Source organism: Pholcus phalangioides, unplaced genomic scaffold, assembly GCF_987345545.1.
Source record: "Pholcus phalangioides strain wild (caught in Gottingen) unplaced genomic scaffold, Ppha-v1.0 ptg000172l_1, whole genome shotgun sequence".
Classification (NCBI taxonomy): domain Eukaryota; kingdom Metazoa; phylum Arthropoda; class Arachnida; order Araneae; family Pholcidae; genus Pholcus; species Pholcus phalangioides.
In genome coordinates, this window is record NW_028301637.1 from 4650354 (window position 1) to 4676496 (window position 26143).

The 26143-nt window shown below is 35.8% G+C and overlaps 1 protein-coding gene across 1 annotated transcript in view; it reads left to right on the forward strand.

Moving 5' to 3' along the window:
• LOC149063594 (DNA-binding protein RFX2-like) overlaps window positions 1-20504 on the forward strand; it is a 54528-nt gene extending 34024 nt beyond the window's left edge. The window contains exons 14-17 of the mRNA XM_089255938.1: window positions 2546-2695; window positions 5485-5693; window positions 13351-13504; window positions 17117-20504. Of these exons, the coding sequence (XP_089112064.1) occupies window positions 2546-2695; window positions 5485-5693; window positions 13351-13504; window positions 17117-17410 (807 nt within the window). The 3' untranslated portion in view covers window positions 17411-20504. The remainder of the gene's footprint in view (window positions 1-2545; window positions 2696-5484; window positions 5694-13350; window positions 13505-17116) is intronic.
• The last annotated feature ends 5639 nt before the right edge of the window (window positions 20505-26143 follow it).

Sequence of the window (26143 nt, forward strand, 5' to 3'; positions counted from 1 at the left end):
ACTGCTAGTCAAAAGGAGTATACTTAATTTAATATTCTGTGACTGTCCAACTTTAACTTCTAATTTACTGCTTGGTAATGATGCCGCTGTGGTGGTCGGGTGGTCATAGTGACGGCTCACGTTGCAAGGATCAGGGTTCAAACTCCACCAGCGCCACAGTGGTGGTCGGCTGAAGTTGGTTTTCTGTGGTTCCCAACTTCAAGGCGCAAATGCGAGCCGATCTCCCCGTTAAAAAGTCTCGCCACAGAGAGCAACAGGCCTACAACATTACAACATTTCAATAATTACACTTCACTCACAGTTTGTGAGTGAAGTGGGTGGGTGTTGTATTTGTATTTGTATTAGTTTAAAGTAGAGATGGCAGCACTGAAAATAGCAGTCACAACACTAGCTACACACTAAGACTGTTAGGTGCACTCACTTTGTTCCAGACTCTGCCATGAAGCTGGGCTAGAAGAGATCTCTGCAACGGGATAAGTCCGGTGGCAAAGACCCTGGCGTTCATTCATTCATTGCTTGGTAATGATGGATTGAGATTGGTGTGTGTATGAGACACTATTTCAAGTATAATTCATCATTTGAAGAGTTCATTTTCAGAAAGGAACATTTCTATTTTTTTCGAAATTAATTTTTCAATGGTTTCTGAATCTTTGGGATGATCTCTGTCAGATTATGCAATAGGGTTATTTCAATGGAAATAGTTTTGGTAAAAATTACGATACAAAGTTAGTACAAGATTCATTGAAAGACTGGTTATTTGTGGAGACTAAGATTGCAAGGAAGAAAATTCATCACTGCCCCCACAGGGACTCGAACCCTGTCTCTCGCTTGCCAGATGAGTGCTCTACCATCTAAGCTATGGAAGCAGATAGAATATTTCAACCTTGAAGCATCTATCTGCTTTCATAGCTTAGATGGTAGAGCACTTGTCTGGCAAGTGAGAGACCAGGTTTGAGTCCCTGTGGGGGCAGTGATGAATTTTCTTCCTTACAATTTTCATCTCCACAAATAACCAGTCTTTCAATGAATCTTATATTGACAAGTGGAGAGGACATTTCTATATGCACAAAGTTAGTAGTTTCTACCAAAATTGAACATATCCACTTCGTTCATTAACTTCAGTCCTTTTTGGTAGAGCCACTTGATAACACTCACCCATTGGACCTAAAATTCTGTCCATTGATGGATATTAAAATTCATTGATGGAGTTCTGTTGACATAATTCAAGAAAGTGTCCGTTAGTGGGCATGCCTATTATGGGAGGTTTTATTATAGAATGATTTTTTTCTTATGCTAATGGAGAGGTCTGTAAGGGTACCTACGGAAGAGTAGATGACTTTGCCTAATTATACTCAGAAAATCATCAACAAATAAGGCAAATACCAGGAAAAACTCAAAATTCCTAATGCATTTCCACACGCTATGGGTGTCATTTTCAGAGGATAAGAGTATCACATTGACAGAGTTTCCCACTTGGATTGATTACAAAATCTTCAATCTCAGTTGCTCAGCGGAATGAAAAACAATACATCTGTTCAAGTCAAATGTTGTGGCAAGAATGAAGTGAAGCACCTGTGTGTAAGTTTTTTGCAACAACTTGATTGGCTGCTTGCGAATTGGAGCTATCCGATTGGGCTATTCAAATTTTCTTTAAATTCCCACTTGTAATGAATTTAAGCCATGACGATGCAATTGGTGGTGTGATTTACTGTAGTTTACTAATTTATTTTTGAAGGCCCAGATGTATGTGCTTTCATGGAAGTCTAAATCTGCCATGGGTTTCACTTAATGAAAAACTCTTGCTTCCTGAAATTTGAATCTATGGCCTTCTTACCAGCAGTGAGCGGCGATGGTTGATTTTTCACATTCTTGATTTTTAACACAACAAGCATGTTCATTTAATCTAGTTTTTATGGGTCTTCGTGTTTGTCCTATGTAGCCAAGCGAGCAATCACCACATGGAATATAATAAATGCCCCATTGTGTCTATTCTGTGGTATAGCATCTTTAGAGGGTTTGAAACAAAAGTTTTTAGTAAGCACATCTATGGTTGTAAGGTTATACTTTTTGAGAATCGGCTTGATCTTAAGTGAGACTATTGGATCGTGCATATCAGCTCAATCATATACATATTTGGTAGCTGAAATTTCAATTCACATCTCATAATACACAATTTCATATGTCAAATATTTGATGTTTCCGATCATTCTTTCTGTTGTTGCATTTCCTCTGAACAGTGGTGTGTAACCTCTGAAAAATTGGATGATGCAGAATGAATGCAAAAACATTTCCTCATTCCAAAATTTCATCTCCTTAGACCAATCAAAATGATCAAATTATTATTTTTTTTTATCGCCAAAGAATTTGTTTAATTTAAAAGATATAGTATATTTAAGAAGAAGGAAAAATATTTATTTGATAAATTTAAAATATATATTTATTTGAATATGTTTTTTTAATATGCTGGGTTTGATGTCACATGTCATTTCTACACCAACTTTGTGAAACAAAATATTTAACTGTATGAATTTGTTGCTTCTCTTAGGTTAGTGCTGTAAGTGCCTTCGCTCAGACTCTGAGACGATACACGTCGCTGAACCACCTTGCGCAAGCAGCCAGAGCCGTCCTGCAGAACTCATCACAGATTAGTCAGATGATGGCAGATTTGAACCGAGTTGATTTTCACAATGTTCAAGTGAGTTAGTTTTTTTTTCCTTGGATTATGTGTTTTTGTTCCAGAATATTAGTCAACGCTTATTCTAACTACTCCCTTTGTTCTGTCAAACGTTGCATAGATATTTTGTTAATGTCTAGTTTTTTGTAATAAGTCATGAAGGCATCATGCTGGACTCTCATCACGGAGATTCAAACCCAGTTGACAGCACACTGGTGGTCGGCTGAAGTTGATTTTCTGTGGTTTCCAACTTCGAGGCACGAATACCAGCCACTCTTCCATTCAAAAAGCGTCTATGCAGAGAGCAGGCAGATCTACAACATGATACTTACATAACATGAAAATCTAAATATATTTACCATCTTCAATTCAAAATATGGGAGACAGATGCAGCATTAGCAGAACACAAATCAAGTGTAACTCTAACAACATAAATACGTTAGGGGCCACACATACAACTCATATATATACACATTCCGGCATGTACCAATTCATTACACATTCTGCAGAGGAATGTGTATGAGATGCATGTATGGTTAAGTAGTAGTAATAATGAAGTCATAAATTTTTCAATTTAGTAATGATTGAATCATTTGCATGTTTTTTGAAATTTTTGAGAAAGTCATACATTTTTTTCTTGACCTTATGGAAAGCCAGCTTGCGCTTATATTTCTGAGTTGGTTATAATTTTCAGTTTAGGAAATTGAAACACTAACAATAGTAATGTGATTGAATTCTTACCGTAAACTCTACCAACATTATATCACGTGGTTGTTATATAGAGAGGAAACTTATGGATAGTTGTTATATTGAAAGGAAACATCTAGAATAGTCATTATATGGAAAGGAAACATCTAGAATAGTCATTATATGGAAAGGAAACATCTAGAATAGTCATTATATGGAAAGGAAACATCTAGAATAGTCATTATATGGAAAGGAAACATCTAGAATAGTCATTATATGGAAAGAAAACATATAGGCCCCAAAGCAGAATGCTCTGCATTGTCCTGCAACGAGCCCACATGTGACCAGAAATGTTCTGCAGTAAAAATTCCCTTAATAATTTTTTTTTTAAATTTCTTAAAATTCTTCCTGATTGTTCTGCAACGTAAGTCACAGTTTTCAGCTTATTCTGCTTTGGGGGCATATAGGATAGTCATATGAAAATGTTTGGGGCTTATCCTACCAGTCATTATAATGGAATGGTTGCTATAACATGGGGTCATTATAACAAGTGTGGGTTGCATAAATTTTCCCACTTTAAGATTGATCTACAGTTAGATTACAATCAAACCTACAATAAAGTCACAATTCAAACACTATCCTGGTCCACTTAACAAAGAATGATGAATTTACTATGTTCCTTGCAATGACTGTCACATTGGTCAAACCAAAAGATCTATCAAACAAAGATTCAATGAACATCAGAGACATGTTGATAACCATAACCAGGAAGTAGACAGATTCAGCATTGCTTCTCATTGTTTGAATGAGAATCGTATTTTCAATTTCTGGGTGGGGGGGGGGGCAGAGTTGTAACGACAGTAAAATCTAAATATCTTCTGGATTTCTATGAAGGTGTGTACATTAATATCTTTAATAAACAATGTGAAATCAACACCAACTTCATCGCCATGGCTGACTATTTTTCAGAAGATGTTTGCACCACAGTTGCTAAATCCAAACTGTCCAATTAGAGGATCAAGGTGACAGCCAAGCACGACAGAATATGGTGAAAGTAATGAATGTTTCATTCTTGTAGATTGACTGTTACGTCATATAGTCTTAACACCTTTGAAAATGGCACCCAGGAGTGCCGAAACGTGTGTCAAGTTATTTAAATTCCTTTATCATTTGTCTTGAAAATGTTGTTCGAATTGTGAATTTATTAGTGTTATAGCACAGTGCAACATATATATTTTTTATCAATCAAGTTGCTTTTTTTAAAAAAAGAAATCCTTGCATTTACTGTATTAAATCAATGTATTTTCAGCTCTATTTCGATGTATTTTTTGAAAGTCCATCTCAAAGGCTAAACCACGATGAAGAAGAAAACACAGAAATTCCTTTTCTTTCACACAAATCTAATTTTTTTGCCCCAAAGGTGAAAGAAACTGATTAGAAAGGATATTCATGATGGAGAATTACAACCCATTGTGATAATGTATCTCGTTTTTACCATTTTTGGCACGTTTTTCCTTTCTTTCTTAAAAACTTTCTCAACATTTTTTTCAGTCTCATCAGTTTTGAAATAGAGCCAGTGATAGATGTAGGCACTGGTGTGTGGGCATCTATCTGTAGGACCAATTGTTGAGCTCCATTATTAAAGATAACGATCAGAAGGTTTTAAATAAACATGATTTATTTTGTACGGACACATAGAAATATAGGACATCACATAACAATGGTTACTTGCCGACTGGGAAGAAAAATATTCGATATTTTATCGCAACTTGCGTTGCTAAGTAACATTCATTCGCACCAGAAAAATGTGAAGCGCAATGTCTTCAATTTTCCGTCATCGATAAAAGTTCAAGTAGAGGTCACTACAGAGAGGTTTGACAGTATTTCCTTGTTTTAACAATTAAATTAAATGGTATGGACAGAACTTCATTGAAATCTTGACATTCCTGATTTACTGAAAACATTGGTGTGGACAAAACATCATTATAATCCATTGTCTTTTTTTGTTCCCTCTTCACCAACAAAATTTTGATAAATTTGTCGTTCTTTCTGCAATTTAATAACTTGTGCTGGACTCAAGAAAAATTTTTAAACTAGTTTTACCATACTTTTAACACTTTCAGGAACAAGCATCATGGGTCTGTCAGTGTGATGAGAGTACGGTTCAGCAACTGGAACAAGATTTCAAGATAACTTTGCAGCAGCAGAATTCCCTGGAGCAGTGGGCTTCGTGGTTGGAGGGAGTTGTAGATCTGGTTCTACAGCCTTATGAGGGAAAACCTGATTTCCCGAAAGCAGCAAGACAGTTCCTCTTAAAATGGTCGTTCTACAGGTATGAAACACATTCTAATTAATGCACGTTTTTAACTGGAAATAACTATTCACTATTTTTATGTGTGCCTCTTTGTCCATTTTAGTATCATGGAATGATAATTTTTGAACTTATTTTAGCAATAAAACTTTTCTTATATTTTATAAAATAAACAAAGAGAGGAGGTAAAAACATCTTTCTTTTCAGTGCAGTGATTCTTAACTTTTTTTTTACTGAACAAACACCCCCAGCAAAATTCAATTTACATTCTTAACTTAATACAGTGCTGGCCGCTTAATACATCAAATCGGGACTCATGGTTTCTGATAGTGCAATGCATGAAAGTTGCATTCCCGGCTCATTTAATGATTTTATGATCCAATATTGCACCACAGATGACAAGAATGAATTAACACATTTTTCCTTTTAAAAAATTTATTTGAACATTCTGAGATCAGATCGCACACAAATAATGTTTTACTCAAACTTAATTATCAATATTAAATTTTTCGTTAAAGTTCTTTTAGCAACAAAGTTTCTAGAAAAAGTTTTGGTCTCACCAATTACATTCCGTCAAACCACCATCACAAGAGTCATACAATTCAATTAAGAGGGTCGTCCCAATCATCACTCGATGTCACCGCAGCATTGTGGGAGCGGGCATTCAATGGCATCTTAGACGAACTTCCGTGTTAGCAGACTCGATCTAATCCAATTTGATCAGTAATGTAGCACCCATGTGAAGAAATCTGACAACCACCAAACCAGCAGCACATGATGTCAGTAGAGGCAATCGGCAACCAGTGTATCCGTGCCCAAGTCCGCTATTCAATCAATGGTTCTTGATGATGATGCGAGAGACAATGTCTGGCATGCACCTCTGGGCGAAACGCCTTAGTAAGAAGAGCAATTCAGTGCATTTTTGACTCAGTATATTTGAATGCGTTTCCAGCGTACTGTCGCTATTTAAAGGGGCCATTCCCAGCATCCCCTGCCTCACCATCGAATCAGGATGGGCAGCCTTCTGCTGTGGAAAACTAACACATAATGAAAGGCAAGTGCTATTTGCATAACTATTCAGAATAAAAATACAATTATTACATGAAATCTGGCAATACTGATATGTAAACAATGGTGGCAGATTAGCAGAAATCTACAGCGGACCGGTTCTCTGAGATGAATTAAAGGTCAGAAAACAAAGATTTCAAAATGACTAGATCTAAGACTATTCCACTGGGGGTCCAAGGTAATGTTACAATAGCAATGACCAATTGATAACTTTACTCAAAAGAAACCCAGAAGCTAATTCAATGATCATACGTCCCATTCAAACACCTCTGTTTTCATTTCCCATGTAACTGGTTGCAAAATGTTCAGTTGTGAAGGGATTTTTCGCCACATTATTTTTTCCCCAACAAGAAAAAAAAAACAAATTTTGTTTTATACAAAAATTGCCACGTTTTTAAGACAAATAAATTCAATTGGTCGAATGGTCGACGCGTTTCGGCTCTTCAATGGAGAGCCGTCATCAGGACCTCGTGGTCAGAACTCACACGAATGAAGAGTGATGTTTACGTCTGGTCGTCCGAAGAGTTCGCCTTTGTATTTGCTGCGTCCGAGTGGTCTTTGGATGCGAATTGGGGAGCCATCTGTTGTAAAGTGTTGAAAGTTTTTTCACGACTGAGGTTAATAAAGCCTGTCCAAGCTGACGAAATAGGTGGTGTGTTTCTTCCATCATTAACGAGGAAATTCTGGCATGTTCTGATGAAGTATCCCTCGAGAACATGCCAGAATTTCCTCGTTAATGATGGAAGAAACACACCACCTATTTCGTCAGCTTGGACAGGCTTTATTAACCTCAGTCGTGAAAAAACTTTCAACACTTTACAACAGATGGCTCCCCAATTCGCATCCAAAGACCACTCGGACGCAGCAAATACAAAGGCGAACTCTTCGGACGACCAGACGTAAACATCACTCTTCATTCGTGTGAGTTCTGACCACGAGGTCCTGATGACGGCTCTCCATTGAAGAGCCGAAACGCGTCGACCATTCGACCAATTGAATTTATTTGTCTTAAAAACGTGGCAATTTTTGTATAAATTAAAACCAGGCAAAGTTACTCATTTTTTGTGATAAAATTTTGTTTTTCTCAAAACAAAAATCCTGTGTTTTAATTATTATTATTATTATTCACTCATTGTGAGGAATTACACTGCTCAAAACAAATAGGGGAGCAAGCAAAAAAGTGAAGAAAACCGTGCGAGACAGCCACGTATTGGCATACAATGGATAGTACACGCGTATCAGTGGGCAATACAGAAAAAAGACTTAAAAAAATTTGGAATTAAGCGACATTAATGTCCGTGACATTATGTTGTGTTTGCCCGGATTCCAGTCTGCCTATAACACGCCATGCCATGGATTCTGGTAAATCATGTTGTTGAGACATCCTCAAGTCACCTTGTCTCAAAAAAAAAAATACTGCGCAATCGAATTTCACAGTTACGGCAGTAAAACAGACGTTTCTGCAACATCCAGATTTCTGCCCTTATCTCCTTTTTCTGGTTTTTGACGTCATGAACTTTGATTTGCATATGAAGTTTTCTTCTTCCGTTTCCTGCTAGGCTTTAAATTATGGATGATTCATTTTATGTTACTTATCGGTATACATCTTTGCGTAATTTTGTTAAAACCATGTGCTCCCCTAATTGTTATGAGCAGTGTAGAATGAAACTATCTAATGTGTATTACAAATTATGATAATTTTTAATATGCGGTACATTTTATAGATACCTTGAAAAAGTTTTTCAGCCGAGTAACTGTGAATCTAGTCAAGTTAAAGAAACTGACCAAGAATTGAAAAAAAAAAGTTTTTTTCTTCACCTTACATTTGACTCCACTTTTAAAAGGACATTGCAAAAGCAGCTACATGTGTATGTGGATCATAGTGGCTGCTACGGCACAATTAGAAAGTTATGAACAGAGTACAGAAATATATAAACAAAAGGGTACACCTTTTGATCTCATACATAGTTTTATGTATTGATAATAATAATTTATGGGGGGGGGGGGGAGGAAATAAATAAAATAACATTAGACTTTAAGCATTTCATAAAATGTGCAAAAACAACTTTCAACATAGAAGAAAAAACTGAAATCCTGATAACTGCAAATGAGTTTTTCCCCATGTTGTGTGATATTAGTCTGTACTTTGCAAATGTGATAACAATACTTGAATGATACCATTAAGCTGAGTATACTACAGTGGTAGAAGAAATGATGAGGCCAGTGAAAAATGGCAATTCAAAAAAAAAAAAAGCAACGGTCAGAATTTTTCTCAATTTTTATCAGATGAGAAATACTACAATGAGAAATTATATCTTGAAAGCTTGTTTAAAAATGTGCAATACTTTTCCAACAAGCATTTTTTTCTCACTTTTCATCACAATTCAAATGGAAAAACCTATCAGGCCATTCCCATTTTTTGTGTCACTTATATAATTTGCATATCCTTTTGGCTAGGCATTATTTCTTGGAGTCTTTCAAATAATTTGGTGTCTTAAATAGTGTCAAATAATTTGGTGTCTCAATATTTAATTCGAGCTTTGCTGAATTTTTTTTCCCACGAAGCTCAATTCGTAAAAATGGAAAGAGGCAAGAGCCTATCTTTTATAGAAAAAGGTAAGATACATGTTTTAAAAAAGTGTCAATTAATTTCTTGAGAAATTAGATAGAATGTTAATATGTCTAAGGTACTGCTTAATAATTTCCTGAAGAACAATGGATTTTATTCCGGATATAAAAGGACTGTTAGACTTGTTTTGTTTAAAAGATTACTGAAGAGAATATCAATAATTCAAGATGTGAACAAGAAAAAAATTTCTTCAGAGAAAATTGCAAATGTTTTAGAACTCTCTAGTTCAAATGTCCAAAATAGAGGATTAGTATGTCTCATACCTTGTGCTTTGAAAAAAAGGGCTTCCCTGACCACACCCTTTACGAACATACACACAACGATGAGATTGAAGCTTGCTAAAAAGTATTTAATTTTAGGGAAATGAACACTAAAAAATCTCATCTTTTCAGATTATAATCCATATAAAGACTATGTAAAGTTTCAAACGTTTATCCCCTTTGAAATTAAGTGCTTTTCAGTGAACTCTAATGTCATCGCTGTGTGTGCTTGTGAAGAGTGGTGAAGGAAGCCTTTTTTTTTCGAACATGCAGTATGTGACATCCTAATTCTCTTGTGGACATTTCTACTAGTCCAAGAGAACTCTAAATCATTCACAATTTTCTCTAAAAAAAATCTTTTTGTTCACATCTTGAATGATGTAAGCACCTGGCAGCCCAGTGGTTAGAGAGCTAGCTTCTGATTGTGCAGATCTGGGTTCCCAGTTTAGGCATGGATTTCTGCTAACACTAACAAATTCCCTGGACAGATCTAATGGATCTCTTGGGAATAGGTGAGGATCACATTTTAAAAAAAATTGCTATTCTCTTCAGCCAATCTGTTGAAGAAAACAACCTGTCTTTTTTTACCCAGAATAAAATACATTGTTCTTCTAGAAATTATTAAGCAGTGTTTGCAGACATATTAATATTCTATCCAATTTCTTGAGAAATTAATTACACTCTTTTAAAACAAGGATCTTACCTTTTTCCTATAAGAGATAGGCGTTTGCCTCATTCAATTTTTATGAATTGAGCTTCACAGAAATAAACCACACAAAATATATTTGAAAAGCTCCCATCAATATCATCCACCGAACCAGGGTTCACCCTGACTTTTTATCGATTGTAGCAATTTGGCTAATCAGATGAAAAAAGTTGTAGCCAAATGAGAGAGAACCTTAATTAATTAAGCCAAATTGACGCGTCGTAAAATGTGGATTCCAAAACAACTCATATCAAGTTCAAGATGAAAATATAAATCAAAATGCAAATCATGTGTAAATAAAAATTGTTTAATATAAAATTTAAATTTTTTTAAAGTACAAAAAATATTTTAGTTCCCCAGAATTTGCAGAGATTTTTTTTTTTGCTGTCCACAATTCAAAAGCATTTTCGAAATTCAATTGTTGCCTACTGGGACCATTAACAGAAATACTGTTATTTATATTTTTTTACATTTATTCTGTTCCGCAATTGTGATTCAATGAGATTCATGATACTAAGGCAGAGCTGCCACTCCACCTTCATCTGTCAGAGGGAAACTCTTTTTTCCTGACTTATATTCATTTTGATTGATGTATGATCACTTGTCAACATTTTCATACTGTGTTTAACATTTCTATGTCTTATTCATGAAGAAAAGCTAATTATATAAATATAATAAAGTAAGAATTATAAGCAATATAAATATAACTAATTATATATATATATATATTAACTAATTATTATACATAATAGAGCTAATAAATATAAGCAACTAAAATAAATGTGTACATAATAACTGGAGGGGGAGGGAATTGGGATACCTTTGATGAAAATCCAAAATTTGTGTGGTTTTTATTTTATTTTTTTGGTTAGGAAAAATTCATTCTGTACAATCACACTTGCAGCACGATTAGGTATGGAGTTCAATTACTTAAATCAGTTCTCAAATTATTTTTAACTCTAAATTTTCAGAATCAACAATTTTGCTTGAGGGGGGGGGGGTATTTGGGCACTTTCCCTTACTAACAAAAAAAATTAATTTAGTAAGTATAACTAGGTTTAGTTTTTTTTACATTCATTGCTAAATATTCTATTGGTACAAAAAAGAGCTGCAAAAAAACCCATCGACACTGAGGAATTAGCATGTGTAACAAATTTAAAACATATAATTAAGTTAAGCACATTATATATGTATAAGGTATTTACTAATAAATGAGTCTATAATTTCTCCGATTGATTTTTCATTTCAGCAAACCTTAGTTCCAATAATAAATTTAAAGCAAATGATTCGATGATCATCTTCTGATTCATGTAAATCCTTTTTGAGCAATTCCTAGTTGGAATGATTTTCTGCCCCTCCCCGATAGTCCACAACTGTGGTCTACCAAAATTTAATTTCCACAAATTTCATGCCTTAATATAGGAGCTATGGCAGATTTGTATTGCAATTTCTAAACAATAATAAACTTTTGAGCACTTTCATCTCAGATTTTGCGACCCTCCCGGAGCGGCACCGCGTGTGAGTCACGTATCCCAAGAGCCGCTTCTGCGTCGTAGCAACGGATTATTTTTTTTTTCAAAGGATAGCCAACTGAAAGTTGGAAAACTTCAGGAAATCGTATCTACCACCACTGCGCATTAGCGGCCTAGCGAATCCAAAACTTGGATTTTCGTGACGTGAAACTCACGACCGCATAGTGGCTTGATGACTGGATATTTATGATAGAGTTTTTACAGATTCCGTTTTTTTCCTCCAACGATCTCGGAAAAATTGTATTACGATTCGAACAGGCGATTCTTCAAAAAATCGCATTTACAATCTCGTGAAAACGAAGTGAATTTACGCGGTAAATACGCTGTCTCTGACGTGGGTGGGTAGCCGCGAACGTACCGTAATTTCCGATATATAACCAACAGGAGGGAAACCCTGAGAAATTGGAAAATTCGGTATAATAGCCGCTCTCATTTCGGGACGCAACTTGATATTTCGTCAGCCTCATTCGTTTTTAACGTCACGACACATCATCGCGATCATGATAGACGATGAGGAGGAGGAGGAAAAATAAAATAAATTGGTTCATGGGTTTTTCCCCCCTCTCCGTATTTTCTTTTTTCTTAAAACTCGGAAAGTGCGCGTTCCACGGGAAACGTGAACAAAATTTTTTATGCATCTTTTCCCGAAATTCCAGGTATTTGACGCGCAATAGCGCGTCGGCGGCATCTCTGCTGAGAGAAGGATTATCATCGAGTAAAGGGTTCACAAACAACAGGTTGTTTTTTGCATGCAGGCTCTTGGAGGTGCGCTCAACTATTAACGCTTCTAGATGAGGTTCATCGTCCCTGTCACCCCCCCCCCCCCGGAACCGTACCGAAAGTAACTGAACATTGTTCGCGATGGGCCAACAAAAATTTCCACTTCCGAATTTTCGCACATGCGTCAAATGGCCGATTTGACTATCAAGAGGCCGAATGGACACTCGAGATTTGGCGAACTCAATCTTTGCTTTATTCACACAAATGAAATATTTTATCGCGATTTGGCGCAATGGCGATCGGCAGCGCGTACCCTGCACCCAACTGGATTTTAGCATGCTTCCATATCCCTATAAATTAAACTTCACTCAAAGCCTACCGGTGTGGCTTATACATAGCAGTGTTTCCCCTGGTGTAGCCTGCGGCACTGTAGCTGACTATTATATTCGCCCTCGAACAGTGAGAATTTGGCCCACCTCCCTGATTGATATTAATAGAGGTTCTCAATTTCCTAAGCGAATATTGACCCATTTCTCCGGGTTAATTGAGGTTATATTCTATTTGTTAAATTGAATAAATTATTTTTAATGAGTCAAGTCCATTTCTAACAGAATTTGTATTATTCTAGAGCTGTATATTATAATTTACTGTGAATTTATGTTCAGTTACAAGTATATTTGGTAAAGAGTAAATTGTTATTAAATGTAATTAATTTGAGTACAAATCTCTTGAGAGAAATAACATGTCTAATCTTCATTTACAGCTCAATGGTCATCAGGGATTTAACATTACGAAGTGCTGCTAGTTTTGGATCCTTCCACCTGATTCGACTTCTTTATGATGAATACATGTTCTACTTGATCGAGCATAGAGTTGCTAAAGCTATAAATGAGACTCCCATTGCTGTAATGGGTGAAGTAAGTTACGTTACTTCATTTTTATTTTCAATTCCGATTGTATTTCTGACATATTAATGAATTTTGTTTTGGTCAATGCAAAATTTTTTGTGACTAAAACAATTCTCAAGCACAGAACCTGATTGTGCTTCCATGTACTACTTAAACATACATGCGTATCATTCCTTTGGGAAATTTTAGAAATCTTTCTGTGTATTACAGAATTCAAAATATGGCAGGCATCATAGACAGTGATATATATATATTATATATATATTAGCCAATATATATAGCCGATATATATTATATATTAGCCAAAACTCTATTTCCCATATGTTTCCATAGGAAATTATTTAACTTGTTCTAGATGTCTAGATATCACTCAAAATTTGAAGATAAGTTTTATAAACACTAAGAAACATAAAAACTATGAACTGGCCAAAGGCTGAAATCAACAACTGCACAATCGGATGAAAGAGAATTTAACTCTAAGCGATATTGGCGAGATATCTTGCCTCCTTAAAAGTCTTTTAGTTTGGCATGGGCAAGCCCAGCTATTTTGTAAAGTTGTTTCCTCAGTTCAATCATTTTTCCTATACCCTCTTGTTTGCACCTGCTGAAAATCGGACATTTTTGCTTACTTTATTAAAAATATTGGCATTTTGAAAGGGGGGTTCTGTGATTTCTGCTGTGCTCCTTGAATAGTGGAAGAAAAAATGAGATACTGAAGATATTTTTATTTTATGCAATGCATATAACCCAGTCAGGTTTGCAGGTTTTTTCCCCTATATGATGTTGTCAGTGTATTTCTTTGTTTCATACATGCGTATGGAAAAGAAAGAGTGATAAAGGCTAGACCGTTCAGTTTGATGTTAAGAGTTTTACAGTGTAAATTAGAGTGGCTCTAGCTATAAGTAACTTTCAGAAAGTTAAAATTTTGCTGCTCCGAGCTCCTAATCCTGTTCCAATCAACAAAAAACTATCTGTGTAAAATTATTGCTCAGTCGGACAACTGCTACGTGATCCTTAAATGCCTTGAAGTTGTAATCGCAACACCCACGTGACCTCGCCGCTAATTTTCGTTCTCCTGCTCAGTGTGGCATTGCTTCTCATTGTGTGAACACATCACCCCAAGTGTCTAGCCAAACAATTCCATGGGACCAAAAAAATTTCTAGAGCCAGCAGCCCTTTGAAGAAGAAAGCCATGCCCAATTTTAGGCAAATTTTAGAGTTGGAAGAAATGGATCTCTTTGGACAGCTTTCTTGTGCAGTATGGGTCCACTGACTCTGAAGCTGATCCTCGTGCCAAAAGATCAAAAGGGGAAGTGACCTCAGATAGTGCCTTGATACCGAAGGTCTTTATGGAGGGGGATTCCACCTCCAAACAATGATATTTATTCTCTCCCCTCCTCACTGTTTTCCATATGCCAGGAAAAGTCTTCGAAAAGGTATAAAAATGTAAATGACATGTTCATTTATTCTTTACATTAGTCTATTCTTTGCAACCTATGACCTGTGGGTCATAGAGTGGCCCATTTCATAATATCAATTGACCAACTTGAGTTCCGAAAAGAATGCATAATTATATTCAGATATATATAAAGTATATATCTGAAACGTCTTTTTAATACACACATTTTGGTTGATTTTGACCCACAGCCAAAAAGGTTGCCGACCCCTGCATTAGTCTTTTATATCAATTTTTTATTGTTTTTAGTATTAAACACTATATTTATCCTATATAAAATTTAATAGTTCTCTATATATTAAATTCATTTTCTGTGTGTATGTTCTCTATACAAATGTACAATTTTAGATCTATCATCACCAAATTTTGCAAATATACCAAATGGGACCCGACTTGAATGATAGGTTACTTTAAACATTCATCAGAGCAGGGCAGATGCCTGAAATGGGAAAAAAACTGTTGGGCAATAATGGTTTTTGGACCTCAACAATCACTTTCGGAATGTTTACTTTGGTTACCGTGGTTTCCTAGCAATGAGTTTCAGACATGCATATGCCTTTACAATGGTTTGTCACTTCTTTAATGCTGCCAGTATTATGTGTAATAGATAATACCTTTATAGTCGTTTGTGACTTTTCCAATCCTCTCACAGAAATTGAAGAAAACCTGGGCAGCGCTGAATATTATAGCTAGTTCTCTATAAAATGTGTTTTTGATATTATTTTTGAGTGTGTCTAGAACAAATTAATTGGATTTACATTGATTAATACGGAAACAATTGCCTCAGTTTTTGTTGGTTTTGTATTTTGCTGATTGGTTTCAGACAGATCTATATATATATAATTGATTTTCTGTGTGTCTGTCTGTATGTGTGTATGTTCTCTATACAAATCTACAATTTTAGATCGATCGTCGGCAAATTTTGCATATATGTACCAAATGGGACCCGACTTGAACGATAGGCTACTTTAAAATTTCGTCAGAGCAGGGCAAATGCCCCAAACGGCAAAAAACTGTCTGGCAACAATGATCTTTGAGCCTCAACAATCACTTTCTGAATGCTTACTTTGGTTACCGTGGTTCCCTAGCAATGCATTTCAGACGTGTATATGCCTTTATAATGGTTTGCCACATTTTCGATCCTCTCAGTAATGAGACGTTTTCAATAGATGCCATAATCATTATCAGCATCACTTTGAGGGTCAGGCAAACGATGATCCCCATAGAAATCAGTGTTAAAATTGCCAATTTTACTGTAGAAATGCAGAAATTCTGTGGGGTTTTCCACCACATCAATAATTTTAAAAATTTTATTGAATTCTAGATTTAATATGAAGTGATGAGCTGGACCTACTTTGAGTTGGACATTCATGCAATAACATTGATTTCAACCATTTATTTAGATCTTCTCAAACATGAAAATTAATGTCTCCGTATTGTGTCTTTTAATATTCAACTGCATAAATTCATATGGTTTAGGATGTTTTAAAATTATGGGCCCGTAAAAAGTACATTGAAAAATTCCACAGCTTTAATTAAGCATTTTTGAAAGCTGAAACTGGCAGATGGATAACTTGAAGTTCGGGGGGGGGGGGGGATCGAAATACTCAGCGCCCCTTAAAAAAGGGGGAAAAATATATTCATTTCTACGTTTCTTTAAATCTGGATTTATTTATTTCATGAGTCGTGCAGGAAGTCGCCACATTGGTTAACTATTAGACACGGTTTGCATGTCCGTCAAAGAAAGAGGGAGATATCACGTGATCCAAAAAGCCTCGCTGAAGAAAACCCGGGCAACGCCGGGTATTATAGCTAGTTATCAATGAAAATCGAGGTATCACCATACCAATTTTGCACATAATTAATTATTGTATATAAGGAATTAACATTGCTTATTAGGTTACAACTTCAAGGTGTTTGATGGTAGCCTAGCAGTTGTCCGATTGAGCTAAAATTTTGCATAGATCGGTTTTTTGAGTGGAACTGAATTAGGGAATGGGAGCTGAACTTTTAAAAAATTGAAAAATAAGGGCCACGTTAGTGTGCATTGAAAGCATTCAAGACTAAACTTTGTTAATTAATTTTCTCTTAGCTTAATCATTCACTTTTTTTTTTCATGGCTTTTCCTATGAAGAATCATTTCTCACGTATTAATTTTCTTTCAGTTCATTGGTTTGGAGTCTGGTTTACATGATACTGGTATTATGGACGCAAAAGGCTTGGCTATTGCAGTAGGCAATAAAGACATCTTGGAGAATGGCTCACTCTGTGAACCGCACGGAAACATCTCGCAAGACATATATGGCAGTGATTCAGAGATGGCCAACGGATTGAAGGATTCTGACCTTATAGGATCGAGTCTGATCGGTCAACCCCAGGTTAGATTCATGAACTCTCTATCTGATTCAGGAAACGGGGAAAACACAGCCCAGCACCCAAAGAAATTCAAGACTGTGTGACAAGCAGGAATTTTCACCTTTACATTTGCATTGAAATTCTATGAAACAGAAAGTGGGGGCTGTCTGACAGCCAGCGGCTTAATGCATGTGAGAAGGGAATGAAAACACAAGCAAATATAATATATCATTCGTTATCTCGCTTTACTGAAGAAATTGCCTTAAAAATTTTTAAGCATTTTGCAGGTTTGAAGAAGAAAAAACCAAATATTTCATGATGTGAAAAACAAAACTTTACAGTAACCAAAGTATAAAAAAATATCATTTTCTTTTATTTTCATGGCAAATGTATACACACATATATACATTATATATATATATATACATATTGATGTTATCATCATTATATTATTACTACAAGTTCCTTTTTTCCCCTCCCCAGTTATCAATTGAGAGTCATTGGAATAATCTAGTCTTTTGCGGCATCTGCTCTGTATGAAAGTTCATGTACATAATTATTTATTTTTAATTATACATACGGTATTTAAGCGCGTGGAAATGATGCTTATATTTTGAATCATCATCTTCGTATGTTCCAAGTTATAATTAGAGTGATTCCCATTACCTAGAAAGGTTTTGCCAGTTTATTCTGTCTAAAGGTGAATACGACTTTACATACATGTAGACACCACACTTAAGATTTATGTTCCACAATCGTTGAACAATTTGCAATTTCTCTCATATCAATCAACGAAGGTAAAAAAATCACTTAAATACCCCATCTTGAATCACGAAAAAGTTTAGAATTAATTTTAAGCAGTGGCGGTTAGTGGGTTGAAAATATGGATGTTGCAGGAAAAAAATGTATTGTTTTCAAAATGGTATTCTGTTTCAGGATCATAGTCAGTCACTCTGATTCGTAATTGAGTGTGATGTGTTTACATGTGCAGCTAAAAAGTTTTAGGCCTGAGATTGTAAAAGAAACAAACTACACTAAATACATTATTATTACTGGTTATTCTGCACATGATCTTTGTGAAGCCATACATTGGTTTGAATAAACTGCTAATCCTCTCTAGAAGACTATATGGAAATCCCCTTTGCTCCCTAGTAATGTTATCATGGGTCGTCTTCATATTATTAAGTCTTTTTATCTTCAGCTTTAGAAACAAAAAGTACTCATCTGATGCTAAGCCTGGTGGGTACTGACTGAAGTAGTGTAGCATAGTTACTATTTTTTTCTGCCAAAAACTGACAAGTAACAGCTGTGAATTTGTACAGCACATTGCTATACAGCAAGAACCTATTTTAAGAACCTAAGTCTAGTCACACAAGTATGATTTGTTTCATTATCCAATCCATTACATCCATGTAGAACGCTGCTATCATTGTTTGTCTCTCAGGATTGAATGCCATGTAAATTTTCTCCCTGCAGTCAGGGTTATGATGAGCCCTCAGACAACTTCGATGTTCAAGCCAATTCTCTAATGCAAAGGACGCCCAGTTCTGCCACCATCCCTTAATATCCTCTCTACCATCTCATAATTTACTAAACTACAGAAAATACATTCAAACGAGACAAACTCATCACCATATGCAATGTTTGTCAACATTTTGCAACTGCAGACTGGTGATAATAGTTCAAAAATTTCCCATACTAGCAGAAATGGTTTGTGGACATGAATGAAAGTAAATAAAAGTAGGATAAATAATTTGCAGACTGGGAAAACAGAAGGAATAATTTCCAGACCACCAAAAAATTACAAAAACAGGAAAAAATAACTTGCAGACCAGCAAAAAAATACAAGAAAAATAATTTGCAGACTGGCTAAAAATTCACAAACATGAGAAATAATTTGAGGACTGGCCCAAAATAGGTTCCCTACGTAAACAGCATATAGACCATACCTTTTTATTTATGGAATCAAAAATTATGTAGCAGCTACATGTGTGAACTATAGATGCAATGTTTTGTGGACCAGCAGGAAATTCCCACGCATCAGCACTGGTTCAGCGGTTGAGGAACGCTGACCGTACACATTCTGCATTTGATAAGTTTCTCTAGCTTTATTAAAACAAAACTTTATTGCATGCCTCTATTCCAGATATGGCTCCATTACAACAGTAAACAACAGACAAAAAGTAAAATGTGTCTCGATAAGAACTCGATAGCAACTGATGCCATTTGGTGTCAGCAATGGGAATGATTTGAGAAGATCATTTCTAATGTGTTTCTCAATCTCACATTTATTTATTTGATGCTTGAATGAATTTTTTTTATAAGCACATAGTCGACAGATTTATGCGAACTAAAATAACTCTTTCAGAAATCGATTTGTCGTTTCCTTGAAAACTTGTGACTGTGCAACCCTGCAACATTGCCACTGGCTGCCACTGATTTAGAATTATAATAAGTAATTAAACATTTACAGAGCTTCAAGAAATTAAAGTTATAGCAAACTTTTCTTTGTGCATTCTGTATAATTAATACAGCTACATAATGAAATTTCATTTCAATCAAAGTTTTTTAGTATTATATTTAATGTTCATAATGGATTAAATTTTGAAATTTATTCTTCATGATGAACTGAGAAGAATAAATATGATGACAGGGTGATTATATTCAAACTGACCTTACTCAGACCTATGGGGAGGCTGTTCAGGTTATATCTTTGAAATTTTTTATATATCGTCCCCTGCATTCCAGAAGCACAAATTTGCAAAATTTCTCCCTTCTTTTTTACATCAGCTGGTTTGATACCTTATTTTGTGCTCAGTTTTGTCCGAAATGTGAATATGTACCCCTATTGAAACACATGATACACAACATTTCAGGAAAATAACTTCTATAGAGTAACATAGGTAGAGTAAACATTAAAACATAATTTTCTACATTCTTTTTTTTCCAAGGACATTGCACATTCATGCTTCTGGCACGAGTGGGGAGGACAATGTGTTAAATCGACCATGGGGAAAAAAAAACTGCAATGAAATTATATTTCAAATATATTTCAATATTTTAAATTCTGACCAGCAGATGAAATAGTGGTGCACAAAGAACATGAAACACAAATTGGAAACTTCAAACTTTATCTAATCACAAAATTTGTTCAAGATACATTCCATCTGCATCAATTGCATGTTCAAAGCATGTGTTCAACAGTAAAACTAAGGGTCTCTTGTGGAATCGCAGCAACGTGACATAATATGTTTGTTTTCGGTTCAAGCAGAGTCTGTATGCTTCACCCATAGAAACGATCTTTTGGGAATCCCCTCTCCAAAACCAGACGTCAAAGTCCAAAGAATGAGGAAGTTAGGCATTCTGAAAACTTCTTGATATTACTCAAACATCTCCAAAATTATCATGAAGCAGTTCTTTTTCTTGTCAGTCAATAAATGGTGTGTTGCACCATCTTGCATGAGGGCAATAGCCTCTAAATATTCTTCTTGTAAGGTAGGAATGACTTACTGCTGTAGAAGCTTACAGTAACGACCACTCTTGACAACATCTTTTAGAGCCTTACAAGACACGTATTTGAGCACGTGAATGATCCAAATATAATTCCCATCCAACAAATGCTGTGATTAAATGCAGTATGTTTTTCATTTGTTTCCTGTTGTTTATCATCACTATTTTTACCTGGTGGTTGGAATTCTAACTATTATTCTTTTTTATGTAGATGTCTCTTCCCCATTGTCCATATAACGTATACACAAAATACATCCTCACGAACGGGCGCTTCATAGGTCAGAAAAGTGTCTCCTTAATCATAACTGCCCTGTATATAGAGCTTACACTGAATACATTCCATTTGATTTCTAGTCACTAGGAAATAACCACATGTTATAAGTTTATGAGTTTTCCCGTTGATAGTTTGTTTTAATTTATTTTTACAATTTTATATTTTTATTTGTTATATTTTTAAGCTTTGTTTCCTAAGTATACTAGCCGCTACTGACGTGAAAAAAAAATATACATAGGAAGAAATTTTTGTGAGTGATGAACATGGGTGTTATCATGGCCCCCACATCCTGAAGCAGGGCCCATAGGCTGGGATCTTTTACGGGCCCCCGACCAGACTTCCACGGGGCCCCCTTTATGATGAATTTATGGCGTGAAAAACAAAAAATGATTAAAATCCTCCCGGGCCCCAGGGCTGGAGCCTTGTCAGCCCACCCCTTGTGGGGGCCATGGGTGTTATATATGGAAACGTGTGCCTCTAACCATTACATATTGTAAAATTTTACTCTTTTCCCCCACACAGTTGTTGTGTATTGAACTGTACACATAATTGGTATATATCAGCTAAATTAATATCAGATTAATAGAATCTTTTTTTTTTCTTTCCCTAATCGTGAATCGTAACAGCATATCAACAAATACAACTGCCAGTGCTTCATTATTATCGTGAAATGTTTAAAAAAAAGCACACCTTATGCCATTACTGTGTGTGTGAATACAATTATGTATACTGAATATATGTAGAATATTTGATACTCAACCAAAAAAATTATGGGGGGTTAATGTTTCGTAACTGTCAAGTCGTATCAATTTGTTTATTATTTTAGTATTGCTGAAAAAAAAGGCTTATTTTGAATTATTTCAAAATATCTGTTTTTGTAATTAGGTCATTGCACTCTAGTTCACAGTATTTTCTCAAGCTTTAGATCAGAAAAGATCTAAACCAAAAAACTGATCTAGATCTCCTGCAAATGTTAAAAAAAGATTCATAGATAAAATAACAGGAAGTATGTTTAGGCATTTACTCCCTCTGTTCCCACTTTAAAAGGGTGAAACTTCTAAAAAAAGTAGCTGTAACTTGTCTCGTGTGACAGGATTCTGTCAGTTTACTTTGTGCCCATGCTCCCTGAAAAAACAAAAAAAATCCCCACATGGGCGCATTTAATAGGCCGTTTTAAGAAGAAATTTCTTCTGGTGAGAGTCTATTTTCAAAAAGAAGCTGATTCTGAAGCAGGGATTTCCAAACTTTTTTTATGTTCATGGCATTTTAGGAAATTTTTATCTGGCAGCACTACTGTCTGATCTCAAGTAGCTTAGATGACACCCCTAAAATGCGGTGACAGTTTTCAGGAGTCTCAGCCTTACTACAGCTTTAATAGTTTTGTTCCCAAGATATCTTGTGGCACATCTTTCCGGAATCATTGTTGCAAGTCATTTCCAAACTGTTATGATTGTTGCGCACTTGAGAATGAGATGTGTATTTGACTGCACCTCTGCCGGCCAGGGCCATCTTAAGAGCATCATGGGCCCCCGGGCCAAGTGGTTTTTCTGAGGCCCTGGCAGATAAATTCTAGAAAATTTCAACCAAATTTCATTTTTGTGAGGCCCCCGGGCCGTGCCCACCCATGCGTTAAGACAGCACTGTTGCCGGCAAGACTGATAACCTATCTCATAGCACCTTGAGGCCATATTTATTCTATATTTCATTCTAATTAATGCTTTATCATGAAACCATGTCATTCGGGGCCCTCTCAGTTTTGCCGCCCTTTTCCCATTCTATTTTAATTTTCATGATCACTCACTTCTCAAATTTATAGCTTCTCTGAACTTACCGCCCTGGGCTATAACCTGCTAAGCGCTGCCCCGCCGTGAATACGCCTGTGGGAATTCTTAGATTTTCCCAGTTTCTCAGTCGCATGATCTGTCCACCCTATATGTAGGCAGCTCAGAACATGGCAACTTTAATTATAAGTACCTTATGAAGGTTACTACACTCCTATAAAATATGAATTGTACTACATCAGTTAAAAAATTTTAATTATGTTAAAAAAAGCATATTTTAAAATCAGAAAATACCAAAGCTATTGTGCTTTGGCCTTCGTAAGATTATTATTTGTATTCAAAAATACAGTCATTAGTGATTTGAATACGAGTACTTCCCGAATTCACTCTAATCAGAAAAATCCATAAATAAATTTTAGGAGTATTTCTCAGCATAGAATCATAATTTTTGAATGAATTTGATGATGTCATTTATCATGGCTGATAATTTTCTTTCCTATGTTATTTATACACTAGCAATGCGAGTTTTATGAACATTTGAAAAAAAATATTGTTCATTATAACTGTATACATGGCCCTTCACCACAGCAAATATTGTTTTATTGTTCATAAATATTGTTTTTTAGAGTTCACAGTATTTTTTACCTTTCACCTCATTTGCGGAGCTGGCATCTGCATTAGTGTATTGATTTTTTTTATTTGAATATACTTTGAATTATCATATTATCAGGTAATTAAATACTCTATATTTACTGTATTTCCATAGCCAAAGTCTCGTACTAAGTCATTTTTTTTCGTACTCAAATACATATCAGATAAGTGCCATTGTATGGAAAATTGAAACATTCCCCCGATCAACGGCCATCAACTTAAGGAGCTTGTTGTAAGAGTAAAGAAATAGGTTTTTCCTTTTTTTGTTATTGTTATTATTTCGAGAACATTCCATTTTTGTTTCCCCTCTCTCCATCACAAAAAGAAGTAAACCCATTATAATGATAGTTTCCCTTCATTCCAGTTGGGGAAAGAAAAACTTTGTACAGAAAACGAGTAAATATATACGATTGTGGACAGCCTCGTGGATCATGTACATGTTATTTTGATATGATTGCTGTTTGGTGCGACAAAAAAAAATTTACTTTGCAAGAAATATCATCGTACAGGGTGTCCCTCAAAAGGCTTCCTGACTTTATAATGAAATAACTCAGAAACTGTGATCAATAGAATAATAAAACAAGTGCTATATATGTCTATTTTGAAAGCTGTAAGAATCTTGTACAGAAGTTTGAAAATTGGCTACAAATGTTGCCGACAGATGTTGGCGTTACACACTGAAGTCATAGTAAAAAGTCACAGATTCCAAGGCTATAAACTGTTCTTTTCAAGCAGTCATTGTAATCACATCACAATCCATTCACAATTTTGTAGCACAGAGAGCACAAACAAGGAGTGAAATTTTCAGTCACCCTCTGTAGTGCTTCAACAGAAGTGGACACACATGCAGGGATGAGCTTAAGTATTTTGCAGCTCAGTGCAAAAACAGCTTTGCTGCCCTTTCTCTAAAACAGGGTTCCCCAATTCCTGTGTGCATGAACACCCTAATGCACGCCTGGTTTACATTGGCACTCCAGAATGAATATCGCACTACTATTATTTCATGGTCATGGAAAAAACATTCAAAGATAAATTTTGATGATAGTGCCCTCTACCCAGCCAAAAAATTGCAAGTGTGCCCCCAGACCATGGCCCCCCATATCCTGGAGCAGGACCACTAGGTTGAGATCTTTTGCAGGCCAGACTTTTCATGTGCCTTTCTTTAGTGAAATTTTAGTGTGAAAAAGAAATGATGGAAATAGTCCCAGGGCTGGAGTTTGTCAGTCCTACCCTTGGAGGGAGAGAAAGTCATGCAACAGACACTCAAAAGTTTAGATGCTGTTAGTAGTGCCGTCTTTAGGCATAGGCCCACCTGGACCTCATAATGAGATCTGGTTACAGTTATATAAAATGGTAGGCAAAGATATTTCTGGCCAGGTGGGGGGGGGGGAGAGCTTCAGAAAAATCCATCTGCCCGAGGGCCTATGATACCCTTAAGACAGCTGTGGCTGTCTGGGTTAGAGAACCAATTATCCACCCACGACCACAACTAGATACCCTTTCACACAAGCGGTCAAGCATACTTTATGCCTCCTTTGTGTAATTTTGAATAATTGTAAGAGAAGAATTTAGTGTCCCCACTGGTCATACACCAGCATCCTTCTCTTGGCTTGGTTCTGTGAAAAACCCTAGGCCAGAGGGTTTGATTTCTGGATTTTAAAGGTTTGAACAAATTTTAAGCTTTTTGCTTTGTGCTAATGTCAAGTAAAACAGAGTCAAAATGTAATCAAAGCATTTTTTCTTGTTTTGCACCCGGTGCAACTGCAACCTGCCTAAATCTGGCCGTGTGCACATGCCTCATAGATCAAATCCTGAAGCTCGTCCAGTGTTTCAGGATTGCTCTAGAAAATAATGTCTTATGATTTTCCCCACAGAAAGTAGTCTTAGGGTGGTAAGATCGAGTGAGTATGGAGACCAATCCATGCCTGTTCTAATAAATGTGGAATAGTTCAATGCAATGAGTCTATTTCTGAAGTGTCCCTCAATCCTCCAACCCAGGCAACAAATTGTTCCAAAACAGGAATGTACCATTCAGTAGTGATTGTTTGCACCCTCTCTGTGCTGCAAAAGGTGCACATTTTGAATTGATTGTGATGTGATTGCAAAACGATTGCTTGCGAAGGACATACTCTTTGACATACACAGTTTATATCCTATTTCTCTGACTCTGTGCTGCCATTGTCTTCTTCGATCACCTGCTTATATCTATTTGTCGAGACAGAGCGACGGGCGATGATCTAGTTAGGAAGACTCTGGTATGTGGTGCCACCTATTACCAACATTTGTAACTGATTTTCAAACTTCTGTATCAGATTTTTACGGCTTTCAATATAAACATACCACTGGTTTTATTCTTCTATCGATCGTCTTTTTCGAGTTGTCTCATATTAAAATCAGGGAGTCCTTTGTGGGACACCTTGTATATACATATATATATGATATACATTTGTGTGCCTGTAGTTCATTTCAGTGCTAGTTTTGTCCCGGTATCGAGCGTACACATTGATGTTGAAACAAAAATATGTATACAGAAAAGAAAATAATTATACATACGATATATATATATTTGTGCATTGTGATACTGTGCTTTTTTTATATATACTCGTTGCTTATACTTTTGC